The sequence below is a fragment of the Papio anubis genome, chromosome 16, assembly GCF_008728515.1.
Source record: "Papio anubis isolate 15944 chromosome 16, Panubis1.0, whole genome shotgun sequence".
Classification (NCBI taxonomy): domain Eukaryota; kingdom Metazoa; phylum Chordata; class Mammalia; order Primates; family Cercopithecidae; genus Papio; species Papio anubis.
Window position 1 is genome coordinate 2,037,718 of NC_044991.1, and position 23,769 is coordinate 2,061,486.

General features: G+C 56.6%; 1 protein-coding gene across 2 annotated transcripts in view; it reads right to left on the reverse strand.

The window, feature by feature from the left end:
• TAFA5 (TAFA chemokine like family member 5) overlaps positions 1 to 23,769 on the reverse strand; it is a 251,054-nt gene that overhangs the window by 77,703 nt on the left and 149,582 nt on the right. For both annotated transcript variants that reach the window (XM_003905721.5, XM_009217530.3), the window contains exon 2: positions 21,276 to 21,425. In XM_003905721.5, the coding sequence (XP_003905770.1) occupies positions 21,276 to 21,425 (150 nt within the window). The remainder of the gene's footprint in view (positions 1 to 21,275; positions 21,426 to 23,769) is intronic.

The following is a 23,769-nucleotide window of genomic DNA, read 5'->3' on the forward strand; positions in this document are numbered from 1 at the left end:
TGCTGACGCTGAGGGCCCCCCTGCCCCGCAACCACCCCCCACGCCGGCTCCCCGCAGCCTCCACGACCACCAGGAGGAAAGTTAATCCCGGTGCCACGAAGGCGGTGTCCTCGCAAGATCACAGCCCACAGCTCTGAGTGCTGGGGGATTACAGCTCCCAGTGAAGACGCGGCCCTGAGTGCTGGGGGATTAGTTCCCAGTGAAGACGCGGCCCTGAGTGCTGGGGGGTTACAGCTCCCAGTGAAGACTCGGCCCTGAGTGCTGGGGGATTACAGCTCCCAGTGAAGACGCGGCCCTGAGTGCTGAGGGGTTACAGCTCCCAGTGAAGACGCGGCCCTGAGTGCTCGGGGGTTACAGCTCCCAGTGAAGACGCGGCCCTGAGTGCTGGGGGATTACAGCTCCCAGTGAAGACCCGTGCTCATGACAGAAACTCTGCGGCCCTGGTGGCCAGAAGCCGACTGCTTTTGTCAGGGGAGTCAGAATATAAGAGAAATTGAATTAACCAGGCAGGGTTATAATGCAGCGCGGAGTCTCAAGGAGCCTCAAGATACCAGCGAAGCCCGCAAGATAAATAAATATCAACAGGGGAGTGCGGCACGGAAGGCGGGAGGGGCACTCACGTGGAAGATGTTCAATAACATGCAATACCCATGTCAGAACCAATAAGACTGCAAATGTATCAGGATCACAGTTATGGCTATTTCAGGAAATGGAATTTTATTAGAAGTTTTCCAATCTTTCCTCCCTTCCTCTTGGTCGGCCTCCTGACTCCTGCCCTGAAATATGCTCTGTTCTCCTGGGTGAAAGGGATCAGACAGGTAAATCATCACACCATTAGGTGGTACCCAAACCAGGAGCGTGCGGTTCTCAGACGCAGTGCGGGGCTGGCTGGGGAGGACGGGAAGGCTCCAGGCTTCTCTGCAGGCCGCTCGGATGGACAGACCTCGTCCCTGCTGCCCTGTGCTGCCCCTGGAAAAGCTCCAGGCAGAAACGGGCCTGCTGCATGCTGGGAGGGGTGACGGCCACGGATGCTACCTCTCCAAGTAGGGATCTCACCTGACTTGCCCTCCTCCCCCTCAGTCCCAGGCTGTCCTTATTTGGGCTTCCCCAGACAGGACCGAGTGACATTTCTCTGGAAATCACCTATGCAGCTATGGTGCCTGGGTGACTCTCTGGACGCCCACTCCCCGGGTCCCTCCCCATCCCCCCAACCACTCAGCACCATCGGGGTGAGGGAGGTTGAGACAGTCAGCCAGCCTCCACCTCCTGGGCTCCGAATGGAATGCTCCCCACAGCCCCCACAGCAGACATGCAGTGCCTGTGTCTCCCAGCAGGCAGGAGGGAGGCCTGCTAACGTCACCGTCCCCACGATCTGGGGCATGTGAAACTCAATCCAACAAGGGGTTTCAGGGCAGTGGAACTAGCCAGTGTGACGCTGTCTTGGGATTCCTGGCACTGTGCATTTGCCAAAGCCCGTGACGTGTGCCACACCAAGAGGGAAAGGCAGTGCACACTGTGGACGCTGGCTGGTCACGGGCATCAGTATCGCCTGGTCACGGACCTCAGTATTGCCTGGTCATTGGCTTCAGTATTGCCTGGTCATTGGCTTCAGTATTGCCTGGTCATGGGTCTCAGTACTGGCTGGTCACGGGCCTCAGTACTGGCTGGTCACGGGCCTCAGTACTGGCTCATCAATTGTAACCAGTGGACCTCGCCAATGACAGAGTCCAGTAATGGTGCCCCGTGGTGGGAGGGAGCTGTGGACACCCTCTGCTTCCTGCTCTTTCTGTAAACCTAAACCTTCTCTAAGAAACAATGAAGTGTATGAACTGAAGAAGTAACAGACAAAACACACCCATGGCCATCAGACATTGCAGAACAAGCCCCATGGCCCATTTCTCGGCTGGGGTAATAGCTGGCATTTCCCCTCTGAGCGCAGAGAGGGGAAGACGTGGCCCCAGAACTCTTCCGGGCTGCGGTCATATTTGAACCCCCCAAACATCTGCAGGGTCAGCTTAGCAGTGGTCACAGCTCAGCTCCCCTCTGGGGACCCAGGGCACACAGTGGCCTCTGCAATGCTGCGCACCACACCAGGCTCCTCTGCTGCCAGTCAGGCCATTAGAAAGACCACCAGGCCGGAGACCTCTCCGAGGCCCCACCCTCCTGGAGCCAGGCCAGGCCCCTTGTTCCCGTGGGAGGGGTAGGCGGTCAGGGCTAGGCTGGATGCAGAGAGGGGGCGATGGGGGCAGGTGGGGAGCAGCTATCACATCCCCACTGCAGATCCCACCCTGAGACGCTCACGCAAGCGGCCCAGGGAAAAGGAAAACAGAGAGGGCCCTGGTTTGTTAGCGTTCTCGGGAGGGCGCCTGCCGCCAGATAGGAGTCTGTGTGTGATCTCAGCTCCGGCTTTCAGCTGATGAGACATAAAAGATGATTAGCTAATTAGATATAATAAAATCAGGGATGAGACCCAGTCTTTCATTCTGTCTCTGAAGTGTTCCAGAACTTTACATAAAGCCATTAGGAGTGAAAGGCTAGAACTTTTCAATAAATGATGTTGGATCTGTCGGGTATCCATGTGCAGAGAAAAAAAATGAGCCTCGAGATCCATCTGATACCACATGGAACATTAATCAGAAATGGCTGGTAGACCTAACTGTGTGATGTAAGGCCGGGAAGCTAGCACAAGAACGCAAGAGAACGTCTCACGGCTTTGGGGTAAGATCACGTTTCCCACACAGAACACAAAACACACGCCCTGTAAGGGAAAAGATGAATCAATTCGACTTAGCTAAAATTAAGAATTTCTGCTCATCAAGATGTACCATTAAGCAAATGAAAAACCAGCCACAGAATAAACACAGGCTTGAATGGAGCACAGAGGAAGGGCTCCTGCGAATTATTTAACAAAAGGACCAGCAACTCAATAAACATGAGTGGAAGACGCAAATGAACACTTCACAAAAAGCAGCTATTGGGCCACTCCGGACGGCTGTAGAGTCACGCCCAGAATCTTGACGCAGCATTAAAAACCAAGTCTACGAAACACCAGAGAGAGGCTCAGCAGAATGGCTGAAATTAAACACACTGACCATCGCCGGCGCTGGCAGGACCACGGCACACACAGAACATGCACGGACTGCTGATGGCACGTGACACGGTGCAATCGCTTTGAGAAATGCTCTGCAGCACCTACCGTGGCTAGGTCACAGCCCTGCCACTCCAAAGCAAATGCTGGAGATAAGTCAGTGGACACAGCCGCCTGGAGATGTGCACCGAGTATGTTCACAGCAGCGTCACGCAGAATGACTCAAAATTCAAAAGCGCCTGCATGTCTACTGTCCTTGGCACAGACAGATAGATGGCGGTACAGGGACATTTTACACGGCAATGAGAGTATCAGATTGTCACCACACATGACAGCCTGGGCGGCTCTCACAGACATAATGAGGGAAAGGATCCAAGTCCAAAAGTGATGCCTACTCCCTGCTTCCGTTGATGGGAGGTTCTGAAACAGGCAAACCCACAGTGACAGAAGTTATAGGGCTCTGGTGAGCAAATGAGGGGGGTGAGATTGGGCCAGGCCAGAGGCCTCAAGGTTTGCACTTACAATTTCCAATTTGTATAGATGTGTCAATGAAATATTTTTTTTTTAAGTTACATTTTAAAAAAGAATAGTCACCTATTTTGGACTTCTAAGTCCAATGTAAGATCAAATAATCTCTTCAGAATACGTCTACACAGCATATTTTGTAAACCAATAGAATTGTATAGACATAGTTTCATAAGGGTCATCAAAGATGGCCTGATGATAGGGAAGATCATTTAATGAGACATGACTGCATTTACTGAGTCAAGGTCCAGGGGACTTTCCTCACATCATTCAGGCATCAGAGGCAACATTCAAAGGAGATGCAGCAGCCCCCATTATTCACAAGTGACACGCCCCCAGACCCCCAGTGGCTGACTGGAACGGCAGAGAGTACCAAACCCAGCTGCCATCAATCAAAACCCATTTCTGTTCGTGTATTCCATCCACAAACTGAATGCCTCTTCCATCTTAACTAAGCACTTTTTATGCACCATGGCCATAACTTTTGCAGTCTGAGGTGCAACAGCAAAGCCAGCATGAGTGTCTTTTTCCTTCATGGATAGAAGATTTGTTTTTACTGTAGATCTTAGCAACCTCAGCATATGATTTTTTTTTCTTTCCTTATGAAGTTGAGGATTCTCATCTTTTCACTTAAAGGAAGCACTTCACCGCTTCTTTCTGGCATATCTGAATTGCCAGCATCACCACTGCTCTTGCACTTTAGGGTCATTATTAAGTAAAATAAGGGTACCTTGAACACAAGTATTACGATGCCACGACAGTCTGATAACCAAGACGGCTACTTAGTAACTAACAGGCAGGTGACTTGGACAGCGTGGATATGCTGGGAAAAGGGAGGGTTCTCAGACCAGATGGGATAAAGTGGAATGGTGTAAAATTTTTGTCACGCTACTCAGAATGACATGCAATTTAAAACTCACAAATTACTTATTTCTGGAAATTTCTATTTAATATTTTTGGACTACCTTTGATCATGGGTAACTGAAACCACAGAAAGTAATGCTATGTGTTTACCGCCGAACAAGTATGCCTGCAATTTTGGTTTGCTGCCACCAGGTGGTGATAGAGATCGAGTTGGCTGGGTAAAATCAAGCTTGCAAAGGCCCTAAGTTATTGTGTGCAGGCTGCCGCACTTTGCCCTTTGTCTACAGTTGCATCTCCCCTCATCACCAATGGGAAGGTGACTGATCCAAGGTGACGGGCAGAGAGGCACAGGACCGACAAAGATGCAGGCCACTTAACCCCAGTGTGGCCCCTCAGCCCACTCTAGTGCCCCCAACTGCAGGGTCTGGCTTGACCTTCAGAAGCCGCACCCTGTTGACACGTCTATAACTCAGAATAGAAATATCCTTCCCTTCCCAATGATAAACGAAACCTTTGTTAAGTCACCTGGCTCTAAAATGAGCCAGACACTTAAAAATGACAAAAAGTTAAAGCCAAACCAAACTGCAGCTAAGGTACACACAGGGGCCCAGCACCCTGCTCATCCAGCCACCCTGCATCCTGGAGCGTCCCAAGCGTCCCCACGTCCCTCCCGCAGCTCCCGCTCCCATCAGTCAGGCTCTGCTCCTGTGGGAGGCATGAGCTGCCAGATCTGCTGGGCGGTCTGAATAATTAAAGGAGACCTTTATTCACCTATCGGGCTCCCTGCGTGGGAGGTCTGCTTCCTTCCACAGGCAGCCTCATGGGGAGGGCAATTATCAGGAGAGGCCACCATTGCAGCTGCGACAGCGGGCAGGTCAGGATGGTCCCTCTCTGGGCTAGTGGGTGGCCATCACCTAGGGCCCTGTGTCCTCAGCTGCCACCTCAGTTCCCCTGGTGACCTCAACACTCCCACACCCATGCAGGCTTGCCAGTCTGACCTGCTCCCAGCCTGTGTCTCTCACTCCGTGCCTGCTGGACACCTGCTCAGGTGGGCTTGCACCAGCTGGGGGGCAGAACAGATGCTCCACGTGTGCCTGGGGCCTCCTGGGGTGGACACAAAGCATCGCTGCACATACACCCAGGCCTGGGTTCAGCTCTGCCCTCCACACGGTCTCACAGCTCTACTGGAGCGCCGCTGCCCGGACCCCTGAATCACCCCCAACACCCACTTCCCCACACGGCCACAGTCACTGCCACTTTCTGCCCAGCCTGACCTCTGCAGACTTCTCTTGCTGCCCTGAACTTCCAGTCCAGAGAGCAGCGGAGAGATTTTTGTAGAAGGCCATCGGAGTGGTCCGTCACCTTCCTGGCACCCTCAAGGCTCCCGGCAGGTTTGAATCTGCCGTGTCCTCTGACCTGCAGAGCCCCTGCCCAGGGACCGGCCCTGACTCCCTGCACCATGCCAACCTCTAAGCCTTGCGCTCCCATCACATTCTTGCGAGCTCCTCCCGCTGTCCCCACAGGCACCAGGCACATCCTCACCACCCAGGCCAAGCCCCAGCCCCACATCCACCTGGAGCTGGCTTCCAGGTACTCACAAGGCCTGGATTTGCGGGTATCAGCCACACCACCAGCTTTCCAAAGTGGGCACCCCAATGAGCCCCCAGGCACCATCTCCCCTATGGATGCTCTGCAGGCTCCCAGGCCCCCTGGTTCTTTTCTGCAGACTTGTGTATTTGTCTTTTATTGGCCTTTTCCATCCCACTGTGTCTCCAGAGCCCAGAGGCTCCCAGAGCATTACCCAGAAGGATGTGCAGGGAGGAGGACGCTGTCCAGGAGGGTGGGGGAACGAGTCCCTGGCGGCTCCTCCAAATCTGGCACCCACTGCCACACACTGCCCCTCTCGGTTCCCCGCTGCACTGCCCCGCAGGGCGGGACCAGGCCTGGACACCGATCAGTGTCCAGCAGGCTCTGAACCCAGGGAGATGAGCGCAATGTCTGACTACTGACCGGAAACACGCCATGAGGTGCCTTTAGAAGGACACAGATGAACCCTCGGGGCACCGGCTGGCCACGCATGGTCAGGACGAAAGAGCGTCCAGTTTCACCTCATAGGGGTGAGTTCTGCGGCCGGGGTTCAAGGCCTGCATGCCATTCAGCCCGGCCTTCTTCTGTAAACTTGGGAAGGGCACTAGGAGAGAGGGCTGGGGCAAGGTGCCAGCAGGCAAGAGGTGCCCAAGGAGGCTCAGGGCCGAGGGTGGGGCATGGGGAATATCCCTCTCCATGCTCTGGTAGGACACTGTGCCCGGTGGCCGCAGACCCTGACCACAGGGCCAGCAGTACGCCAGCAACCCCCATTGCAGTGTGGACTGTGCAGAGGCCCAGACGATTTGGACACATGCCCCGTACCTGCTCTCATGGTTTCGAAACTCAGCAAATCTTTCTTTCCACAAATGTCACCTGCGGCCTGGAGAGCCCACATTGTCCTGGGCTCCACGGCAGTGCAGCTGGAATGAATGAGCTCGGACTGTATTCACCGTGCCTGCTCCTGCGTCAGATTTTCCCTGAGGAGACACGCTCCCCACCCCCCACGCTGAGATTCCAGCAGCCGGCCTTGGGTTTCCGAGACCGTAAGAGCAGCTGTGTGCACGGGTCAGGGTGCTCCCAGGGCCAGGAGCTCTGAGAGCGTCTGCTCCCTTCACCTCCTGACCCCCAAAACCCACCCGGAAGGTGAGCAGCCTCCTCACTTCTGCTGACAGAAGAGAGACACCAGCCCGGGAGAGGGCCAAGTGCTGTGTGGTTGCACAGCTGGTAAGGTGAGGAGCCAGGGCAGGGCCCAGCGGGCAAGCCCAGCACACGCTCTGCAGCTCCGGCCATCTGCCTCCACGAGGTGCTAAGATGAATTCACCTGGAACATGCAGCTGTTCTCCTGAAAACACGACCATCAGCTCTAACGCCATAGCATTCTGCGGCTAAGGGGGCTGCTGGGCCTTTTATTGGCTGGAAAGAATTGTCTCTAGGGGAAAATTCGGTGTAAAGAGTTTTTAAGTTCATTCCTTACAACCTGTCCAAGATTTCTAGAAGGGTCTGGACCTCTCGATGGCAACATAGCTCCATAAAAAAAGAAATAAAGAAAAACGTTCACACCGCAAGCATACCCAAGAGGTGATCAAGCCCCACTTCTGCTCCAAAGAGTCCGAGCCGCTTCCAACCCCGTCAGGAAACAGCGACGTCCTTGCCGGGCACTGGGAGATGGGACAGGCAGGGCACAGCATGTCCGAAGACAATGAGTTTAGAGGACTTGCAATATGGGAGCCTGGGTTTTTTTGGGGGTACAGCCCTTGAGAGAATGCCCAATCCCCTAGAAAGGTGAACTGGAGTCTGGGAGCCTGAAGATGACTCGGCATCCAGATGGGCCCCGAACATGGCCCAGAGCCGTCCCCGCCCCACACCCGGAGCAGGGGAGGAACGGGGAGGCAGCCCCACTCACCCATGTCACATGATCAAAGCATCTCCAAGATCAAAATAAAATTGTTTCTTCCAAAATTTCCCTGGCTTTGATTTGTTTTTCATCATGTTATTTAATTCAGTTTGAAACCTCAAATCACATCAAAGACAGCATGAGGATTGTATGTTCATCAAAGCAGGGCCTGAGCTAAGGAAGGTGGAGGGCACCCGCCGCAGGGCTGCTGGTCCTCGGTGCCTGTGCACAGCCAAACCCCATCACAAAGGCCAGGGACGGAGGCCTCCCCAGCACCGGGCCCTGCAGCCACCTCAGAGAGGACAGCAGCTGGGTCCCTCATCGAACCAGGACAGGGCGAGAAGAACAAGTGGGTGACGATGGGGAGAAAAGCAGCACACGGGCAAAGAACGCTCCATCCCCAGCTTGGCTGCCACCTCCTCCCGGAAGGGCTCCCTGACTTGGAGCCTCCTCCGCCCACACCCACCGTCCAGCCCAGCTGCTGTGGTGGTGCCTGAGCCCCTCTGCACCACTGAATCGGGGCTCCCCTGAGGAGAATGTGACCATGAGGTCCAGCCTCCCTGCCTCCTGTCTTGGACTCAGCCTCATGGCTGGCCTGTGGACGGTGGGCTGGGCTATGAATGTCTCCCTCCCTCCACAGGATGGTCCCCATAGACCTCCTGGCTCCACGGCCAGACCATGGTGGCTGGAGCAAAATTCTCCACTTGCTCAAAGCCCAGCCAGCAAACAAGGCTGTGGCTATGATTCTGCGTCCCTTTGTGGGTGGACGAGGGCTCAGAGGCAGGGTCTCCGCCCGTGTCCCCCATCTGCAGCCAACAGGCCAGGAAGAATACTGGATCCTCCGCCACGGGGTCCAGAAGGCGCTGTGCCCTCAGCAGCGCTCTCAGAGACTTGCCGAGGACTCTGCTGCTCAGAGACTGTCAAGGTCCCTGGGTGTGCTGCCCGGTAATCGCACCTGCTCCTAACAATGACAGGCACAGGCCTCACCTCCTCTAGGAAGCCCTCTTTGGACGCCGCAGTCTGAGGCTGTGGTTCCTTCCTCTAGGCTCTTGTCACTGCTCCCTCCACACCCCTCAGCACAGGGCACTGTCCGTTTGAACCCTTATTCCATGACTGCCCAGGAGCCCAAGAGGCGGCCACAGGCCTGGTCCTTTCTCTGTCTGCACGTCGATGCCCTAGGTCTGGGCCAGCAGGGGCATTTCCAGGAGAAAACAGAGACTTTCTATGCAGCACTGAAGCCCCAGTGCCCCCACTTTCCAGCTGTGGGCTTGGGGCCAGCTCCACCCTTTGTGGGGCTTAGTCTCCCTGCTTTTAACAGGAGGTCACAGCAGTACTTCCCTGGATGGGTGTTTGTACAAAGAATGGGGTGATCCATCTAACCTTTCCGGAAGGAGCTGGGACAGGCCAGCCCTGAACCTGCTGGCCGCATCAACTGTCACAGTGCTCCGTCACTCACCCAAGACTCAGCGTGGCTTTCAGGATGCTGAAAAATCACCCATACTTAAACTCCACCCAGAGAGGCAGGGAGCTGTGGACTGAGCGCCCATGGGCTGTGCACATCCATCCAGCGTCTGCCATGCACAAGCAACGCTGCAGGCTCAGGACACGGGACCTGCCTCTGTCCGCCTCAGAAGAGCCCCAGAATCCCCAGATGGACCATAACAGGAACGCAGCAGTCATGGGACCTCGCTGCCTCCCACCGCCCTGCCCTCGGGAGTGTTTGCGGGGCTGAGTTTCAGAGGTGGAAGCGGGCGGGAGCAGCTCAAGCGCCTCTGGCATCAGGCAGACCCCATGCACCCTTCCCTGAAATGTCACAAGTATCCCTGCTAATGGCCACAATCAGGGCCCGCGCCAGCACCACATGCTGGGCCCCCTCAGCTCTTGGCTTCCTGGAGAGGATTTCCTCAAAGATTTTTCAAAGATATTTCTTTTTGCAGACGCTGATTATTCTCAGATGCTGATTAACATGTGTAAGATGAGGGAAGCGGCATTATTAGCAGGGTGTAGTGGACACTTCAAACACTATCAAGAACCTGGAAGGCATCACTCAGATTCATGAGCAGTGGCACCCCCCATCCTTCCCTCTCTACCCCCGGCTCAGGCCTGCTGGTTCTCTGGCTTTGTTCACCATCGGGTCTCCCTGAAAACCTGCTCCAAGCAGGCATTTGGAGGTATCAAGACCCACTGACAAACATTCACAGAGCACCTTTACATAGGCCACAGGCTCTGTGCAGAGATGCAGGCATGGATGGCACCGTCCCCATCATGGTGGTGCTGCAGGAGAGACACATGCCTCAGGGATGAGGGGTACTGTGGGGCCGCACAGAGACCCACCCACAGTGACATCTACGTCTGTATCCACAGATCTGTAGTTTTCTTGTGATGTCTGATACTTTGGTATTAGGGCAATACCAACCTCACAGAGTGAGTTAAGAAGTGGCCCCTGGCCGGGCGCGGTGGCTCACACCTGTAATCCCAGCACTTTGGGAGGCCAAGGCGGGCGGATCACGAGACCAGGAGATCGAGACCATCCTGGTTAACAGGGTGAAACTCCGTCTCTACTAAACATACAAAAAATTAGCCGGGCACGGTGGCGGCGCCTGTAGTCCCAGCTACTCTGGAGGCTGAGGTGGGAGAATGGCATGAACCCAGGAGGCGGAGGTTGCAGTGAGCCGAGATCGCGCCACTGCACTCCGGCCTGGGCAACAGACCGAGACTCTGTCCCAAAAAAAAAAAGTGGTCCCTACTCCTTGATGTTTTGGAAGAGCTTGAGAAGATACGGTGTTAATTTTTCTTTAAATGTTTGGACCAATTCACCAATGAAGCCATCTGGTCCCGGGCTTTTCTTGTCGGGAAGTTTTGATTACTCGTTCCTTGTTTTTACTTAACATAGGTCTATTCAAACTTTTTGTTTCCTCTAGAGTTAGTTCTGGAAGTTTATGTCTTTCTAGGAATGCGCTCATTTCATCTAAACTATTTAAGCTGTTGGCATACAATTGTTCATAGTATTCTTTTAACCTTTTTATTTCCATATGGTGGGCACTAATGTCCCCGTTTATTTATGACCTGGTAATTTAAGCCTTCCTTCACTTTCCTTCTTCTCTATCCCTCTCCACTCCCTCATATCAGCCTAGCTAGAGATTTGTCAATTTCATTTATCTTCGAAAGAACTAACCTGATGGGTGGGCAGTGGCTCACACCTGTAATCCCAGAACTTTGGGACGCCAAGGCAGGCAGATCACTTGGGGCCATGAGTTTGAGACCAGACTTGCCAACACAGTGAAACCCCATCTCTACTAAAAATAGAAAAATGAAAAACAAATAGCTGGGCGTGGCAGTGCAAGCCTGTAATCCCAGCTACTTGGGAGGCTGATGCAGGAGAATCGCTTGAACCTGGGAGGGCGGAGGTTGCAGACAGCTGAGATCACACCACTGCACTCTAGCCTGGGCAACAGCGTGAGACTCTATCTCAAAAAAAAAAAAAAAAAAAAAAAAAGAACTTTTGGTTTAGATGATTTTCATTATTTTTCTATTTTTACTTCATCTATTCCCATTTTAATCTTTATTACTGTCTTTCTTCCACTTGATTTAGGTATCATTTACTCTTCTTTTCTTAGTGTGTTCACATGAATACTTTCAGCTTCAGTATAATTTATCTACAGGTCAGTTTGTATAATTTTGTTTTTAATAATGGGGATTATTATAAGTCAACTCACACATTTCCTGAAAATTTAACCCATGGTTCTCACCATCTGGTGCAAGCCAGTTCCAGTATACCACAAGGGTGGTTCTAGCCGACTCCAGACAGCAAGTAACACTCTGACAAAGAATCAGAGTCGGCCGCGCGCAGTGGCTCACGTCTGTAATCCCAGCACTTTGGGAGACCGAGGCGGGTGGATCAGGAAGTCAGGAGTTCAAGACCAGCCTGGCCAACATGATGAAACCCCGTCTCTTATTAAAATTAAAAAAAAAAAAAATTAGCCGGGCGTGCTGGTGGGTACCTGTAATCCCAGCTACTGGAGAGGCTGAGGCAGAGAATTGCTTGAACCGGGGAGGCAGAGCTTACAGTGAGCTGAGATCACACCACTGCACTCCAGCCTGGGTAACAGAGCGAGACTCGGTCTCAGGAAAAAAAAAAAAAAAAAAAAAAGAAAGAAACAGTGTTTTGCTTCAGGAAGCCAGGCAGGACTGTGCCTTCAGCCACACTGTTCCTCCTCTGCTTCTCTGCCCACAGCTCAGAGAGCTCAGGGGACCTGCTTGAGGCCACAGCTGCGTTAAGAACATACACATATTTCTAAATCGCGGTGGTCTAAAAGTGTTCCCTAAGTTCACGTGTTGGAAACTTAACCCCCAATGCAACAGTGCTGGGAGATGGGCACTGTGACTGATGTTCAGGTCATGAAGGCTCTACTGTCCTGGAGAGATAATGCTGTGAAAGGACCTGACTGCAGGAGCTTGGCCCCCTTCCGCCCTTCCACCTTCCACCGCGTGAGGACACGGCGTTCTTCCCCTCTGGAGAATGCAGCCCTCATCACACAACTGAACACGCTGGTGCCTTGATTTTGGACTTCACAGCCCCCGGAACAGTGTAAAATAAATCTCTTTTCTTTATAAATTACCCAGTCTCATCATCACAAAATGGACCAAGACAGAAATATCCAAGTACTTACGCTCACTTTTCTAACGACGGAAGCACACGAAAGCTTTTCCCGCAGAAGAGTGAGGGCTGCTGTCCACTCTGCATCCTGCCAGCCCCTTCAGACACGGTTTGCTCCAGGAGCAGTCTGACCTGGGGGGGGTCTGGGCAGGGCTGGATGTGGAGTGGACCCCCACTCATGCCTGCTGCTGAAGGACCCTGGGGCGTCCTGGGTGACAACCATGCCCAGTACACAATGACAGATGGGTGTGGCCTCCCCTGTAAACACAGTGCCCAGTTCCTCCAGGAAGCCCTCCTGGATTGCCACACTGCTGCATCCAGTTACTACCAGATCCACCACATTGTGCCTGACTCGGTGCTGGGCGCACAGACCCCACAGGCCTAGGCTGCCCCACCACGGCCCCTCCTCCCAGCCCTCAGTGCTCCTGAAACGGCTGTGGGGATAAGGAGATGCTCCCTTCTTGTTTGCCCCTGCTCTCCCCGTATCTGTCCCAGCTCCCATCAGGGGCCTTCTGCCTGGGAGGCTGCAGAGTGGGTGCTGGATCAAGGTCAAATTCACACAGGAGCTCCTCCCAGCCCTCCCCTTCCTTTTCCTCCATGCCAGACAGTTATTAGTCATTTGAGTCACTGGGCTCAAAAATGACAGAATTCGAAAAAAAATTAAAACCCCACCCAAGTTTGTTGGGAGTGATCAGGATGGGAAAGTCAGTGCCAGGAAGCCTGTACTTGGCAGAGGGACCCAGCAGGGACGAGGGATGGGACGTGCTTGAGCAGCACAGCCTGGGGTCCCACTGCCAGGACCCCGCATCTCTCTGTCCCCGAATCACATGGAGTGGGGGCCTCGTGGAGCAGACACGGGCTGTCCCCATCCTCGTGGGAAGGAGTGACGGTGGGTTCAGGGCAGCGGCGTGAGTGGAGCAGGCGTGCTCCTTCCAAACCCTGTAGGCCCATGCAGTGGACGATGCAGCACACATGCAGTGGGCCTTCCACGGGCAGACTTCAAGAGCTCGAGGGGGCCAGGACACCAGCGCCCAGCCCCAGGGGAGGGCAGTGGTCTCCTCCTCCCCTGGGTTCCCTGGTTGGCAGTGCAGGGGCCCTGTGTCCACAGCCCTGGGAAAGAGCCTCCCTTGTGAAAGGGAGGGAGCAGAGCAAGGAGACCGCCCTCTTCCCTCCAGAGCTGCACACCCTGACGTGACTGGACACGGAGAGGCTTGGGCACCTGTGTTTGCTCAGCCACCTCCCGGTGTGCTCCCACCCTGAGATCCCCACAGCACCTCAAAAATCAGCAATTCATCTACCAACCCTGGCTGCCATCTGGTGACACTCGCGTAGTGCCCGTGAATGCTGGGGTCTCCTCTCCTTCACCCCGAGCTATGCTCCCTGGAGCTGGGAGTTGGGGCGCTTCACAGTGGGGGACGCTCAAGGGAGTTCATGTTCTGAGCAGCAGGAGACCCTGGCTCCACCCATCTCATCTCTCTACAGAGGCATCAGAGAGCCATGCAGCTGCTGTGTGGTTTTCCAACAATTAAACGCACCAAGATCTGGAAGGAACTGCTGGGGAACTTGCTGGAGAAGGACTAGCTTGCTCCCTTCTGGTAAAACTGGACTCTGATGAAGCCAACTGTCTGGCCTTTAGCATAGTTGCCGTTGTACCCTCAGACCACAGCCATGGGTTGGGCCGGGCAGTCAGCTCCTCCCTGAAAGAACTCTACGAGAGTGGCCCTGGCCAGGGCCTGGGATGGCCAAGGCACTGTGAGTTGTGGCTCCAGCAGCAGACACACCTGTCCTACCCTGCCCATCTGCTGGGCCTGATGCGGCTGCATCCTCTGGACTGAAGCAATTCACATCCATGTCCTAGGGAACCGGGGGCAGGGTCTCTTCCCACCATCTTCCTCACAAACCAATCATGCTCAGAACTGAGGGGTGTGGTGCCCGCATCCCAGGGCATCTCCAATCCCATCTGGATCCAGGCAGAATGGAACAGAGGGGTGTGCTGGGGAAGGAAGTGTCGCCAACAGCCCCCAGGCGCCTCTCCGCTTGCCAAGCGTTTATAACACACCACCCTCTCCCAGCAGTGGTTCCATAACAAAAAGGCCGCGGGTGGCAGCAGTCTGCGCGGAGATGTATGTGTCCTGACAGCCCCACCACGGTCACGTCATGCAGTGGCTGGCAGTGCCTGCCAAGCAGAGGGCCACACCGGCACCCACAGCTTCTGTGCCGCAAAGCACGGACCCCAAGCCACGAGGGGTCCAGGGTGACCAGGACCCAAAACCTAGGTGAGGACGCGGCTGCAGACCCAGTTGCCTGTGGCCTCAGGAAACCTCCAGAAATGCTGGGATCTCCCTGAGCCCCCAAAAGGAAGCCGACATGCCCATGCCCCTAAGCAGTGGTGAGGGCACATCCTGAGGCAGGCAGGTACCCAGCTGGTCTCCATCACGTACTGGAAGGGACCTGGACCATGAGTCCTTTTTTCAGTAAGGTTGTTAGGGGAGCGGGTGCCCAATAAACCGCCCAGAGCAAAGCCGGGTGCTCCATGTGGGGGTCTGGGCCCCTCTGAAAAACAGCTTCATTATCCTTCCTCAGATCAGGGCCTCGGTGATTTGGTGAGGGCCCAGACCCCCTCCTGGATGGCGCTGGGCGGCCCGAGCGGGGTGCCAGGCTGCCGAGGGCGGTCAGGGCTCAGGGCAGGAAGGGCTGCCCGTGGACAGCCAACTGCCAGCAGGCAGCCTCCCGTGAGCTCCATGGTCAAACGGATGACCCCATGTTGTGTGAACAACTGTGGGGAACCAGGGCCCTCCTTATCCCAACCACCACTTGCCGAGGGGATGAACGGGGCAGGCAGGGCCAGCCACAGCCTCTACAGCTGCCACCCTGGGGCTGACCCCTGGCTAGGCTGAGCACCGACTGGTAGGGGCAGGCTGACTCGGCCACAGACACCGCATCTTAGGAACCTTGGCGCAATCCCAGCGTCTTGTGTACAATAGAGCAGGTGATTCACATCTCTCCTGGCGGAACATCTCCCTCACCCTAGTCCCCGCCACAACATGCCTTCAGCTGGCCCTGGGGGCCCCGCCAGTGCCTCAAGGTGGAGACAATGCGTTGTGCCCGGCCTCTCGGAACTGAAAGGCTTTTCCCTCCTGCACTCCTGTAATTAAACCCCATGTTTCTAGAGCATCATGAGCTATGAGGCGTGATGACGGTCAACAACGGGGGAAAGGCAAGAGAAGAAGTGGCTTCCCTGCCATCCTGGCTCCTGCAGTCACTGCCGGGGCCCACAGCCCAGGGTCCCGTGGCCCTGCCATCAGTGTGGTATCCATCCCCACAGCAAAGACAGGGACCATCTCCAGACTCCTGTAGGTGGCCGGGGCACCCTCCACCCTCCCGCACCGACCTGCTGCTGGAGGACGTGGAAGATGAGACCAGGGCTGTGGACGTGGAGTGGAAGGTGACACTGACCACAGATCCCCCTCACAGTGCCCCTTCTTCTTCACACCTGGACTCTAAACCACATGTGAAGCACAGACGCCAAACACCACAGCCTCAGCGTGCACCTGACTATGGCTGCGCGTCTACTGCCACCCATCCACGCGGCCTGAGAGTGGGCAGGGCCTCTACTGTCCCACACCTGCCTATGGCTGCGCGTCTACTGCCACCCATCCACGCGGCCTGAGAGTGGGCAGGGCCTCTACTGTCCCACACCTGCCTATGGCTGCGCGTCTACTGCCACCCACCCACGCTGCCTGAGAGTGGGCAGGGCCTCTACTGTCCCACACCTGCCTCAAACTCCCAACACGGAGAAGCAAAGACTCCGGCCACCACACCTCTGCCCAGAACCCAGCAGTGCCCACCTGCCTGTTTCTGTCTCTTTTCCCAACCCAGGACCCAGGTGGCTTGCAAGGTCTCACGTCTGGAGAATACAAGGCTCCGCTCAGCCCCCACTTCCAGGCCTTCCGACCCTGCCCCTTCCTGGGCACAGCCTCCCCAGACCTATTGGTCAGCCCGGGATGTCCCGCACCTCCCAGTGGCCACTGCGGCCCTGACATTGAGTCTGCGCAGTGCCATGACTGCACCTGACCACTCCCTCAAAAGCTCCCAGGGAAAACTGCCCCCACCCAGGCCCGAGACTTGAGGCTCCCACCCTTCACCCCTCTGGCTCGGCTCTGGGGCAGTCCCACCCACAAACCACCACCCTCTGCTGCCCCCACCACTGGGCTGCAGTCTTTGATTTCCTGGGAAAGGAGTTTCAGGAGAACTTGACTTGCAGGAGACAGCACCTCTATTCATACAGGAAGACCTTGCTTCAGTGAGGAGGGCTGGCCAGGTACCGCCACCTGCTGCACGCCTGGCAAGGGCTGGGTGAGCGCTGGACTCGGGGACAGGGTCTCAGTCCTCAGTGCAGTGCTGTGGTGGCTGCGGGACCTGGCACGGGTGTGATGACGGAAAAGGGAACCTGGTGCAGCTGCATAAACAGCTAGAAAGGAGCAGAAGCAGGGCCTGCGCAGCCCACCAGGGCATCACCCACCCGGGTGCCTGCCTCAGAGGGCAGCCCTGGGGGAGGGGAGGCTCGGTGGCTGATATTTAAGGATGGAAAGTGCCACAGTGGTGATACTGTGTGTAAGGATGGAATGCACTGCAGTGCGTGGCTGGTTTGCGTTTGAATCTTTCACTGATGGTTCCATAAGTTGGATCTCGCATGCAGGTGCACAGACTCATGGACCTGCCCCGTACAGGCAGGGACATGGTTCACCCAGAAATGCTTTGGCTCAGAGACAAGGCCGGGGAGGCTGGAGGCTATAATTCCTCTCTAATCATTGGCCCCCTCTTTTCATAAAGAGAAGCATTTCTAGTGAGCTCCTCTTCATCCCTCAATACCCTATTCAAATGCCCCCTCATGGATGCATCCTTGCTGAGGTCCCGGCAGGAAGAAGTGAGGACACTCTGGGGCCACAGTCTGAATTCCCGCACCTGCAGCACTGCGTGGCTCGCTGTATTGGGTGTTTTGAGTTGACGTCCCCGTTCACCTCCCCTGCTGCCATGGGTATACACCTTCTTCCAACAGATGAGTGAGTGAGCAAATGTATGAATAATTAAGCAGCCAACGAATGAACAAGTGAGCACAGTCAGGCTTCCTCCGGCATTCCGGGTGCCTGTGGTCACAGAACACAGTAGGGGCAGCAATATTTCAACCCTACTCACATTCAATTCCAACCTGGCCCAACACAGCACAAGTTTTCTCTTTAGCAAACACAATTCACATGCGAGGAAACTTATTATGCACACAGAGCAAGAAAATAGAAAAGCAAAAATTAAATTAGATGGCAGCCTGGAAAATGCCCACTGTGCAAAAAGAAGCAAGCTAACTAATTTGTTTGGCCCCCCTTGAAAATGGTATGGTTTTAATTTGGGTCTCTGGGACCTGGCTCCTGAGGCACAGGAGGCTCCTGGTGAGAGGGAAGTGAATGTGGTTTCAGATGAGCAGACCCAGATTCAATTAGTAATCAATTCTGACCCCAACTCTCCCCACAGGCGGGCGGAAGTCATGAGAAGAAAGGACGGCCTGGCTGTGAACTCCTTGGCAGTGCAGAGCACCTCTCTCCTTCCCAGTCTTGGGAAGCATCAGTGTTCCCGAGAAGGTGCCCTGGCCACCATGTGTTCCAGTGGTTCCAGATACAGGCAGCCAGGAGGGCAGTGGCTGTGGGAGAAGCAGTCCCTTTCCCTGGAAAGAAGGCCGCCACATCTCTGCCCCAGCTTGCCCCGGGAACCAGCTCTGTAGAACTGAAGCCTGAGAGCCACAGAGCGGCCCTGAGGTCCTGCGTACCTGGTGTTTAATCACATGCCTTCCACAGATGCAAATTGATAGATGTTTTTAATAAGGACAAGGCTTTAAAAACAAGGCTCCAGGGCCCGTTCCTCCCGCCCCAGGTCCTCAAAATGCACCAAAGCCTCTGATGGCTCCCCTCTCCTCCAGCCCACTCCAGCAAGCTCAGCCTCTCGCCCCACAATCCCCCTCCCAAGTGCCAAAGAGCTTCCCAGAAACCCTCAGGGCTGGTGGCAGGAGGGCCGGTGGCACACAGCTGCAGGGTCTAGGGAAGACAGACAGGTGGCTCAGCCGGAAGGCCACCTGGCCCATGAGTTCTTCCCGGGTACCCCACCTGAGCAGTGCACACAACCCCCAGGTGCACAGGGCATCTGCGGGGAGGAGAGGTGCACGGGCTGAAGCCTGGGCAGAGCGCGCTCCCTTCAGCCAAGAGCCCGCAGCCCCCTCCCCTCCTTCCCTTCCTGTAAAGGCCACAGGGGTCAGGGGTCCACGCAGTAGGCCCTGGGGCAGACTCACTGCCTGGCCTGTTCCTGCACAGTCTTAGGACACACTCATCAGTGAGACACCTGGAAGAAGCTCAGTGACTCCGTCAGCCCTCATCCTCCTGACCACGCCCTGACTCTGCTGAGAACCCCAAGAGGGGTCTATCCGGCTTTAGGGGATCAAGGGCTTGTCCTATTAGAACACCTTCCCCTGGTCATACTGGGAGTTTTTTTTTTTTTTTTTTTGAGACTCGCTCCGTCGCCCAGGCTGGAGTGCAGTGGTGCGATCTCGGCTCACTGCAACCTCCGCCTCCTGAGTTCAAGCCATTCTCCGCCTCAGCCTCCCAAGTAGCTGGGATTACAGGTGCACGCCACCACGCCCAGCTAATTTTGTATTTTTAGTAGAGATGGGGTTTCACCATCTTGACCAGGCTGGTCTTGAACTCCTGACCTCATGATCCACCTGCCTCAACCTCCCACAGTACTGGGATTACAGGCGTGAGCCACTGCGTCTGGCTTACACGGGCGTTCTCATTCCTAGTGCAGCCGCCTCCCCCCGTGGGGTGCTCAGGATACCTCGGCCCTATCTCTGTGCGCTCCATCCCTTCTCCATGGACCTTCACCAGCACCTACGAAGCAGCAGGCTCTATCCCTGACCCCGTGTTCCAGATCACAGCACAGCACAAGGGCAAGGCTGCCCACGTCGGGCTCCTGGGCAGAGGCGGTGGGATCTGAAGTTGGGTATCTGGAGCCCCCGCAGGGGCAGCAGGGGAGAAAAGGACCCTTGACCAGAGTCAGAAAACCTGGACTCCAAATCCAGCCCTGGGAAGCCTGGCAGGGGTCTGCCCTCCATGGGGTGGGCCAGCTGAGTCTGGGACCCATCTCCACAGGTCCCTGCACCAAGTCCCCGGAAGGCCAGTGAGCGCTGCACCCGGCCTGAGATGCCTGCACCCATGTTCAGTGCAGGATGCCACGGATATAGCTGCCCTGAAGTCCACCAAGGCCTGGAGGGGCCACCAGCCAGTGACACCCCTATATATCCTCGGACTTACTCCACCTGCCCAGCCCCTGCCCCTATCTTCTCCTGCCCAGCCCCTGCCCCTACCTTCTCCTGGCTTTGCAGGGCCTCTGCCCCCACCAGGCCGCAGCTCGAGGGCAACCCCACAGCAGCTCAAGTCTGCGCCTGCCACTCAGGGATGCTGGTTTCTCTCCACCCCAAGGAGTGGCCTCAGGGCCCCCCGCCTAGCGGACTCCGCATCTCACCCACAGGGGACCCTCCCTCCCTGCACTCTCTCCTGGGCTGTGGTCAAGCTGCTGCGCCTGGAACCAAGGCATCCAATACCCCTGCATGGGGTCCTTCACCCCATGGCTGCCTGGACTGGCACACGGCTGCTGCTGGCTAGGCCCATAGCAGTGCCCATGTCTGCCCCAGGGAGGGGTCTCCCCACCCACTCTGGTCACAAGGGGGTGGGCAGCCTGGATTTAATGCCGGCCCTACGCGCCCACCCCTGACCTTTGGCTGGTGTTGACACCAGACGCCTTCCCAGGACACACTGGGCCTTGGGGAGGTCCCAGCTGTGGGGTTCCCAGGTCTCACGCTGACCCCTGAGCCTGGCTGGTCACCAATGACCTTGGTCAAGCCCACACTCCCCCTACAGTCAGCAACAAGATATGCACAGCAGAGTTCCCTACCAGCGGACAGGCTCCCCCCAGACGCCAGGACAGCCCCTCCCACCCTGTGCCACCTCATAGCAGGTGCCCTTTCCAAGTGCCCTTTCCAGCAAGGCTGAGCCACAGCGCAGCTTGTCAGCAGCTTGACATCTAGGGGCCGGGGATCACCACCAGCTGACAGCAGGCGCTCCTCTGCACGTGCTCAGAGCCCATGGGGGCCGGAGCTGCGGCCTCCCGAGCCTAGGCACGAGAGTGTCTTGAACTGGTCAGATCCAGAGACAAGGAGCCAGGTCCCGCTGGCAGCCTCGGCCAGACCACACGTAGACTACAGAACAGCACCCAGGGGACCTCGCCGTCCTGCAGACGGCCCCTCTGCTGTCCTTTTCCTCTCCCAGAGGCAACACCAAAGAACCACAGCCTCAGGCCAGAGACCCCCACACACAGGCAAGTAAGGCAGGGTGCCGGCATCTCCCTGACCACCCCCAGGAACTGGAGACTGCGCCCCAGCCAGTCCCCAAGCCACAAGCTCACACATCCATGGGAGCAGCTGTGCCAATGGCCAGGGGCCTGACCTGAGGATACACCGAGGCCTAGGGGGACCTTCAGGGAAGGGGCCGCATCAGGGAAGAGGCACCCTCGGGGGTGCCGCGCTCAGCGCCCGGAGGGGTCCCGGGGCCGCGGGTGCTTACCGTCCACACAGGCGGGCCGGGCTCTCGTGGTGCCGGCGATCTGCCCCTTTCTACACGCACAGCGGGCGGTCTGCCGGGCGATTGTCCTCCGAGGCTGGCTGCTGTCCCGGTCGAGGGTCACAATCTCACAGGTGCCGGCGGCCAGCTGACCTGCAGAGAGGAGCAGAAGCGAATGAGTGGCCACACGTTACAGACACCCATAGCCAGAGCCCACCCAAAGCCCACCCACCAAGGGGCCCCCGGCGGCCAGGCCACAGGGCAGGGAGACCGCTTCACTCAGAGGGAGCGTCCGAAAGCACCTCGAAGGCTGCCAGCAAGGAGCGCTCGATGGAAGCCAGAGCTGGGTCAAGTCGGCGACCTCCACCCTGTGCACAGCCTGGCGTTCAGGCGGCACTGCCTTGGCAGACGGGAAATTAAACGCAGCCCCATCTTTGTCACGTCCGGAAATGAAAGGCTCGGATCACGAGGAGGGAGCTGGCTCCCCTGCACACAATCAGGCGCTGCTGGAGGGAAGCCGGGCTCTACGAGGCACAGTGCTTGGTCTCCATCCCCAAGCGCCAGCACACTGGACCCAGGGCATGGCATTTTGGAGCCGGAAAACAGGTCAGACCCCCTCTCAGGCTTGTCAAAGGCTGTGTGGAACCAGCCACGCTGCCAGGGAGGAACTGCCATCCCCGCCTGGGTACAGAGGCATGAGCAGGCAGGCACCACTGTGTGCATCAATGCCAAAGCGTTCAGGGTTTCCTCTGCCCTCCCACAGTGCCGTGCACGCCCCCACACACATATGTGCATGTACATATATGCACACAGGCACACATGGCCGCACACAAGGCACAGATGTGCACACACCACACCCCTGGAGTGAGCCACAGGCATGCAGGTTTACACGGGTGCCACCCAGGTATGAGCACACTAAGGCCAGGGGGCCCAGGCTCACTAGCAGCACATGAGGATATGCTCCCCAGGGATGCACGTGCCCATGCAGACACAGGTACACCCAAGCTTCATGGATGTGCTGTGCAGACACCCATCACCCATGGGTGTCGTGGACAGGCTCCCACAGGGGCACCCCGCATCCCTGATCTCTCGTCATACCACCTCTGCTCCCCACATTACAGACACCCCACAGGGCAGGAGGGAGGCGGGAAGGACCCTGGGGGCAGAGTCAGGGTCTGAGATCACCTGTGGTACAGAGAAGGGGCACATTTTTTCCAAAGGTGCCAGCATAAATAATTTCCCTGGCTTTCCTCGCTGCCCCCTCCACATCCCCTAAATTCCAAGAAGAAGGCTGTCTCTGCAAGGGGCCGGCAGCCCGGGCGTCTCAGGAGCGGGAAGGTGAACCACCAGGAAGTTCTACCCTGCAAATCAACCCATGGAATTTAAGACGCCACTCTGCTGGTAAAACGCGGCACGGTCACCGCCAATCACAGCCAGATATTAACACTGACAGATAAAGATAGTGCCCGCGCTCCAGGTAAAGATGAAAACCCAGCACCCCCAGGGCAGGATGGAGCCTGTCCCTCAGCCAGTGCTGCCCAAATCCGCCCTGAATGGTGAGTGACAGGTCCCCTGCCATCCACGTGGACACCTGCTTCCTGGAACCACCTGGATGTCCACTCACTGGCTGCCTCACTCCTTCCTCCGAGTAGGTAATGAGCGCCTGCTGCAAGCCCTCCCCTGTGCAGCACCCTGGGGCCCTGGCAGTGAGAACAGTGTGGTTTCCTCCCCAGCAGCCCCGGCAGTGAGAACACAGTGTGGTTTCCTCCCCAGGGGCCCCGGCAGTGAGAAAACAGTGTGGTTTCCTCCCCAGCAGCCCCGGCAGTGAGAACACAGTGTGGTTTCCTCCCCAGGGGCCCCGGCAGTGAGAAAACAGTGTGGTTTCCTCCCCAGCGGCCCCTTCCACCTGAGGGAGACGGCGACAACATCACAGATGCCCGGACTCAGGGCTCCCAGCCTGTGGAGATCAGCAGAGAGTCTGGGGGCCGCCTGGGGGCTCCGAACAACAGGATGGCAGGGAGGTGACTCCGAGGAAAGCCGTGGTGGGTGCATGAGGGACGAAGGGTGGCCATTCCAGCCTGGCAGAGAGGAACCTGCAGGCAATGCCTGGGTGCTTCCCAGCAGCTGTTTCTCCAGTCTGGGTGCCCCTCCTTATCCATCCCACTCTTTCTCCTACGATAACCTTAGACACCCCCTCCTCCGGCACCTGCCTTGTCAATTGTCACCTCTGGGTCCTCCAGCCCAGCACCCTGGCCAGAGCTGACGTCACATGTACTGGTAGGGTGTGGCTTGGAGGAACTTAGAGGGGTCGTCCAGCTCTCTCACCCCAACACCCAACACGGCTCAGGCTGTCCTCAACCCTGGGGAGTGCCCATGTCTGATTGTGACCAGGAAGCACAGGGGACAACTCCAGTGGGCACCAGACCGGCCTGCCTCAGCCCCTTCTGCCCACGGTGCAGGGCATGGAGCTCTCCAAGGTGGCCCAGGCCTGGCTGCA